Source organism: Austrofundulus limnaeus, unplaced genomic scaffold (genome assembly GCF_001266775.1).
Source record: "Austrofundulus limnaeus strain Quisiro unplaced genomic scaffold, Austrofundulus_limnaeus-1.0 Scaffold208, whole genome shotgun sequence".
NCBI lineage: Eukaryota > Metazoa > Chordata > Actinopteri > Cyprinodontiformes > Rivulidae > Austrofundulus > Austrofundulus limnaeus.
Genome location: NW_013952610.1, coordinates 620,356 through 628,068, shown reverse-complemented (window position 1 = coordinate 628,068; position 7,713 = coordinate 620,356). Strand labels below are relative to the sequence as shown.

The following is a 7,713-nucleotide window of genomic DNA, read 5'->3' as shown; positions in this document are numbered from 1 at the left end:
CTACCAACTGAGCCACCATGCCGCCGCCCTGTTAACAATAGGTGTTAATTAGGTGTCAATGACAGCCATGTGATGTGAGTATCAGTCACATGGCGGCAGGGCTTAAAAGCCTGAATTTTGCCTGAAACTCTCAGACTGAAGAAGTCTCTTGGAGGAGAGACGAAACGTTTCATTAGAGAACCCGTCCAGAAGACCTATACAATTTATTTCTTTTTGATTTTTTACCTGGATTACTGAGATGCATCAGGACATTAAAGGTTAATCTTGGCGTAACTTCTTTCCATTCACCAGTAACGTATCAACTGACATTCATAATGGATTATAGCTACTGTTTGGACACAGCACATTTCACACAACTGCTAAATTGTGTTGATAATAATTTCACCGTTACACTGGTCCTGTGTTCATGTATTTAAATCTTTCTCTGTCAGGATTTTGATGCAGTTAAATCATGTTCACTGCCTGGTTTTAGTTGTTAGATTAGTTTATTTGAATCTGTTTTGCTCCCAGGTTACTGTGGTGACGTGCCAGCCGGGACGTGGCGTGGTCCAGCACTTGGAGACCGGGCTCAAAGATTCTGACCTGGGATCACTGAGGCGACTCCTGGTTGTTCAGATCCTTGGTGCAGGGGACTGGGACCAGGACTGTCTCTCCTCTGAAGGCGCACAGACCGAAGGTACAGATATACACATGAAGAAACACTTACACAAAATTACAACACATAATCAGCCACATAAACACACAGGGTTGAATTTATACATTTATGTGAATTAGAACCACCCCACTAATGATGGAGTTAGACTTTCTTGTCTGACACACTTAAGTTATGTAATAATGCCTGCAAACTTTCTGTCCTCGTCTCCTCTTCACAGCGTTTACATAACATCTGAAAGAAAGTGGTTTTACTTTGTCCTAGTTCTGTCCATTAAATGTTCCTGCTTCTTTCCATATTTGGAGTTGATGTTATGGTGTAGCATCAAAACGAAGCTTTTAAGACGTGTTAAAATTAATTGAGTCGTGGGCGTGTTGTGTGTATATTTAATGACAATTATGGAGCGTTTATATGAAATTCTCCAGAAGTCATGATGAGTGTTCTTGCAGAAGTAGGCTGAATAAAAATATTTCTGTATTTATTGGATTTGTAGATTACAATGAGAGAAGCTTATTGCCATCTTTTCTCAGTGTCTGTTTGATAAATATGTATATATTTTAACATGTTTGTAATGAATCTGTGAGACCTTTATTCAGTTGAGTTTGTAGTACTTTTTACTGGCGTTTAAACCATGATTATGACAGAAACATGTTGTTAATACATTATCTATCCTCATAATGTCACTACCAGTGCTGCTACTGGACCAGTGATGTCCCACATAACGTGGTTCTCTCTGCAGTTGATAAAGCATGGTAGTGGGTGCCAACATGCATACTTTTTTTAACTTTGACACTATATTGATCAAGACATCTCTGGGATTTTAAAGGATAAAGTTGAATTTGTAAAAAAATCTTTCATCATACACATGCAGATTGTTTGTAAGCGTACTATGCCTGTGACATGCCTATTCTTCAAATACAAAAAGTAAAAGAAGACATTTTTTTATTTAATGAACTTGCACATGATTTTACCCATTTTGTCTCATAACCGGCAGGTTTTCTTTTTAACTTGGCTCAGAGAAAGTTAAACAGGAAGTGACATCAAAAGGGAACTCTTTAAGAAAGAAAATTCTCTGGTCTTTTTTTTATCAAAACAATATTATTTGAACTCTGACTTTTTATCTCTCTGATAGTGGCTTTAAAGAAACATCCGATTCTTCTCTACAGTCTGTGTTGTTAGTTATTGTAGCAATGCTCTGTTTACATTCAGACATTCCCCTTTGACATCACTTCTTGTTACTTCACATGCAAATATCTCAACAAAATTTCACAATTTTGTTGATACAAAATTTCTTTTGCATATTTTATCAGTGTCCTTTTTCCAAAAATGCATTAATATGTATTACAAAAAAGGCATTTAAACACTGGACTCTTAGGTTTGATCCAATACATGTTTATTTTCACCACCACTGACATCTAATTGTGGTTTTAGACTACTATCAATGAACCAACTTTACGTGAAATGATGTACTTTTGGATGGCAAACGTCATTTTTTGTATGGCAAAGCAACTCGCCGGTGACAGTACACACACACTATGTTAAGTAGTAATCAAAATAGCATTAATCAGCAAAATACCCATCAGTTCTTTTCTGGTCAGTTGTGCTAACAGGAAATCCCTTTGAAACAAATTAAATCTCACAGGATTCCAGACGGCAGTGTGCCCTAGTAAACAATAACAATGAACTCACGTACTGTCAAATTAGATAAAACATTATTTCAACCAGGTTTCCTCCCGCAGACCAAGAACATTAACGTTAGCTTTGACTAAATGGTAATTATAAATTGTTCCTTGGTGTGAACGTTTGTTTGTGTTTATGTGATGTTGTGATGGACTTGCAACCTGCATGGATACCAGTGACCCCAAAAGGAAGAAATGGTTGGATTAATGCTAGCTGGAAAGATGTGGCATAAATCTTAATTATGAAATCCAGAGCAATTCTTCTGTTTTAATTTTCATTCTCATTGAATCGTTTATTTATTTATTTATTTTTTGTCATTTCTCCACTTTTGGTTGTGAATTTTCATGTCACTCGTCTCTTCACTGAAAGGTTTGGATGCAGCATTGGCTCTGGGCGTACTCTTGAATTTATTTTGGCTCAGTTTCTGGGCGTGAGAGCGAGGACGAGAGGAATGAAAGCGCTCCAGCAAGTGCAGAATATCACAGGAAGTGGGTGGGGTAGTATTGTTTTCCTTTTGCACAAAAGTGAACCTTGCAAACGCCAACTGTTGTTTCACTCACTATTTTATTTCATGGTTGAAACAGGTTCTAAAATCCTGCGTAGAATAAACAAAAGGAAATTACTTAAAATCACAAAATGATATTTTGGTTATTTGCCCGTCCTGCACAGCAGCCTGCTAGAAACAAATCTAAGATAAAACAAAGTAAAAGTGAGGAATAAAGGGACAAGAAAAGGCTGCAAGTGTCTGAAAATTGGCAATCAATTTTTGTCAAACCTTCACTTATGTTCCTGAATGCAGGTCTGTTATGTAAATTTTCTGTTGAACACCAGGGAGATGGTACAGAAATGGGTCACACAGAGGGTGTAGCAGAGGGAGACGCACAGGAATGGTTATGGTACGTGTGGTTTTTGGGGTTTTCTTTCTGAATGTGAAAGTTTCTGGCTTAGACTTGACAAGATGCCCCACCCTGTGTGAAGAGCTCCTTTGAGATTTTCAGCAAACTGTTAATTTCAGTAGCTTGAAGTCAACTCAAGTCTTTATAAAGCCCATTTAAATAAAACATCTCATAAATGAAGGTAAAAGTACCATGAAAAAGACCAAATCAGCTCACAGGGGGTTAAATATCCATGAGAACAAATGTGTTTTTAAAAGTGAAGTAGTGAAGAAGTCAAACCGTAGAAGGTAGATTGTTCTAAAGTTTGGGAACTGAAAAAGCTTCAGCAAAGTTTTGGAGCAAATAAAAAAAATGAAACTAGGTAAACTTCATTGTTCCTATTAAAAATACATAAAACCAAATGAAAAAAAATACTCAGTGCAACTCATGTCCTATTTTGTGAAAGCAAAGTTAAAAACATTCAAACAACCAAAAAACATTTACTACTCATGATTGAAGATTCAGTCTCTCCACAAAATGATTTTGGGCCTCTCTGTTAAAAATGAGACCAGAGTTTGATGAAAATAGGATTTATGATTTTAGACGGGCTGTAAAATCACAAGCACCCTGAAAACACCATAATACATAGACGTAGTGTTTTGCTCTGAAGGGTGTGGACTTCTTCAGTACTGATTTAGTTTTCATTGCCCTCCTATTGTGTTCCTTATTGAGCCATTTCCCTAAAAAAAATCCTCACACTTCAGTGAAGGAATCATGTCAAAATGAGAGAGGCCTAGTCTTTAATAAAAAAGTACGTTTGTTCCTGGCATTTTAAAAACTACTAATTATCCTGTGTTTACACATTCTGTGGCACAGTAAAATACACACTGGGTATGTGTAAATGTGAAGTAAAGAGCAGATAATTAGATGGATTTTTTTTTCTGATTAACCGTGAATTCTGTATGCATGAGGAAATTCCTAAAACCTTTAAAATAAGGCAGTACATTCCTCAGCCCACACTAGATAGACATGAACTGACTTCCACTTTCTTCCTTTGGCTGTTGTTATGACTTTTTAAGAGCAGAAGCAAACCAGCTGACACCATTCAAGCTTTAACCTTCAGGGTTATTTTCTTAACGCAGCTCGCAGTTGTTCGTGTTCCTCATGCGAGCCGAGTTCATCCAAACAGAAACAATAGTGTTTAAAAAAAGAATTGGGATTGATTTTGTGAAGTAATTGTCAGAACTGGAGGACACTGACTCTGACAAACAACACAGAAACATTGTTTGGTGCGGGAGAAGTGAAAGATTTCTGCTTTTTCTTATGTGTCAGGAATCAATCCAATTTAAAAGCTTGTCCATTGAAATGATGGCTTTTACTTATTAGCATTTGAAACAACACCTTAAATTATTTGTTGAAATCTAAGGATTACCACCTTCTCTTGGAGATGCTGGGGATTGAACCCAGAACCTCATACAAGCAAAGCATGCGCTCTACCACTGAGCTACATCCCCTCCTGTACCTGAACCCATTACTATCTTGTTCTGTTTTTAAGAGGCTAGATAGGAAGGTAGGCTCATGTGGGTCTTTATTTAGACTTACCTTGGTTTTGTTTAGGGCTTTAGGTCCCGCCTTATTACTAAGGCCCATTTGTTTAAATGGTTTCTTCCAAAGCAGATTGCTACAGTTTTATAGCAACTCCTATCTTCATTCCTTCAAAGAGTTTCAAGGAACTGCTACTATTAAACCTTTTACAGCACTGTCAATTTTGTATTATACTGTTATTGTCCCCCATTGCCGAGGCGAGGGACATAGAAATGCCCTCTGTCTGTCCGTCCCTTAGTCCGTTCATCTTATGAGATGATTTAAATAATGAAGGCCTGTGATGATTCCAACAAAACTAGTTGGTCACTACTTAATGTCCAAGCCCTAGTGACACTTGCAAGGTCATGTGATCCAAGATGGCTGCCATCATAGCCCAACCTTAGGTTATATAAATATGGCAGTAGTTCAGTAACGAAAGCCAACGGTTGGCGTTGAGTTCTATCTTGTTTGGACAGGAATTCGATGAAATTTCAGCTGGAATTGACCTTGGACTGTATGGAAGCTGCTGCTGCCATTGTTTGTGCTAATGTCCACAAAATTCAATGTAAGAAATGTTTATTGCAAAATGGAAGATGGTGTAAAAATCTATGATATAGAATTTGCATGAACCGCTATGAAACTTTTAAGCTTGAAGTTGGTTTTAGGTTGCAGCAGTCCATTTTGGTATTGGTTGAATTTGGACAAACTGTCAGGCTTTATTTCTCCAAACCCAGGTCATTTAAGCAGCTTTCTAACATTTAGGACAACACTTCCTCAGAACTTTTCCGCAGAAAGTGGAATATCCCTTTGACACCTTCAAAGTGATTACTCAGAATCAAAGACATGACTTGATCCATTCAACAGACCAAACTGAATTCATAAGCAGCTGGATGCGCGTTTTGCATTTATTTGCTCTTATCCCTTTTATGCCACATTATAAAAATTTATGGGAGTCTGAAAGCTTCCTGTAAAGCCTTTTCAAACTGTTCACTAAATTTGTTTCCTCCTCATATTTCAACAAACACATATTCAAATTATTTTAGTCTTTTTCACGTTACTTGTCAGCTTTGTCAAATAATGTGTTTCATTTAAACACCAACTCTGAGTCAAAACATTTATTTCGCCCACATATACCTAATCCAAGTTAAAAACAGCCATTGTTCTGTTCAAGCACCATCTGAAGAAGGCTTATTGAAACAGATAGTGTATTATCCTATGCACTGACGAATCCTCCACCAATGAAGCCATCAGTCTCTCATGAATAGCCTTCTTTTCTAGTTCAGCTTGAAAGTAATTTTTTTCCTCTCATACATGAAAGAAAGACACTAAAGCTACTTTTACATTGTCCAGTGTGGCATGATTCACTATGCTTTAATTCAGCCCAACTCGACCGTACACGTTCTTAACAGTTTCAAATGTGATTGTTGCCTCGATGTAATCGGGTCGTCACAGTGTGGCCACCCTAAAATTAACACGAACACATAAATAAATGAGAAAGTCACAAAACACTCACCATTGTCTGCCACCTTTTCCAAAAATGCTGCAGCTGAGTTGAGACCAATCTTAAACTGGGCTGACTCCAACACTTGTAGAGGTACATCCAATTATTACTGTCTAATAGCCTCATTAAAATCTGTCAAGCGGTTCAGTGGTTGTTTTCCAAAAAGACAGGCAAACACTTACAAACACACAATCACATTATTATTATTACTATTTTTAATTTAATTCCTTTTATTTAACCAGATAAAACCCCAATGAGATTGAGATCTCATTTGCAAGAGGGACCTGGGTTTTAAATGTCAAAGGAGCCACTGTAAATGATAACTATAACGTATGCCCTTCACACAGAGGCATTAATGTAGTTGCAACAACATAACAGCTTTAGGGGTGCACAATAAATCAGCTGGCCAATCGATTGGCCAGATTTTGAAAATTTTTTGTGATTTGACATATTTCTTAAGAAGCCAATCTTATCTGCCTACCAAAATTCGGCTAATTAGCCACTACATTCCTTTTGCTCCGCTGTGAGAGAGGGCTGTTTTCAAGTATTGTTCAATGTTTTCATTAAAATAAAATTGGAACAATGAAGGCGTATAGAGATCATATAACACCTGACAGTGTCGATTAGAAATAAAAATCAGTGTGGACCAAAATTGATAAAGGAAAATACGGCTTTTTGAAGATCAGTGATTGGCTAGAAAAACTGCAACCGTTGCACCCCTAGTTTCAACTCTGTTGGGTGCTTTAAAATTGTAAACTGGTATTTATAAAATGTATTTGCAGCAGCATTATAAAAAGCTAAATTCACAGTGTCTCTTAGAAGTTCAGTCCTTTTTATGCTCAGAAATGAAACATTTGAACACACTGCAGCTGCCATTTGCTGCATTTATGATTTGTAGATAAGAATCTATACTCAGGATTAGTGAACATTTTTAGACACTTTTATCTAATTTGTGCTTCCTCATTTCCTTCAATCTCATTACTCAGGAATTGATCACACCGTTGATGTTCATCTGACTGATGAATGCAGCTGATTTCAGTTAAAGATTTTGACTTCAAAGCACGGATGTTTCAGTTTTTTTATTAATTCGATCACAACTATTATTACACCCATACTAACTACAGGAGAGACTGCAATCAAGAACATTTTCAACCCTTTCCAACATGTAGCAGCAACCTAGCCTCATCCTTTTATCTATACACAAAAATACACAAATCATAAATCAAATGAAAAGAAGCAAAAAGATGAGGAAAAAATCTTATTATATCTACCGTATTTTCCGCACTATAAGGCGCACATAAAAGCCTTAAATTTTTTCAAAAGCTGATCATGCGCCTTATAATCCGGTGCGCCTTATATATGGATCAATATTGAGCCGCAACAGGTCTGGCAACCACGGTAAGACGACTCCATTTTCCCCG

At 37.1% G+C, this 7,713-nt stretch overlaps 1 protein-coding gene and 1 non-coding gene across 2 annotated transcripts in view; one reads left to right on the top strand and one right to left on the bottom strand.

Annotated features, from left to right (window-relative positions):
- Positions 1 to 676, top strand: part of LOC106525005 (meiosis 1 arrest protein) — a gene marked incomplete at its 3' end in the record, with an annotated part of 7,479 nt that extends 6,803 nt beyond the window's left edge. Inside the window, 1 exon segment of the mRNA XM_014019076.1 lies at positions 511 to 676. Within this exon segment, the coding sequence (XP_013874530.1) occupies positions 511 to 676 (166 nt within the window).
- A 3,973-nt stretch (positions 677 to 4,649) lies between these two features.
- On the bottom strand, positions 4,650 to 4,721 carry trnaa-ugc (transfer RNA alanine (anticodon UGC)). Its single transcript has one exon. It is a non-coding gene; the product is annotated as a tRNA-Ala (tRNA).
- Between the last annotated feature and the right edge of the window lie 2,992 nt (positions 4,722 to 7,713).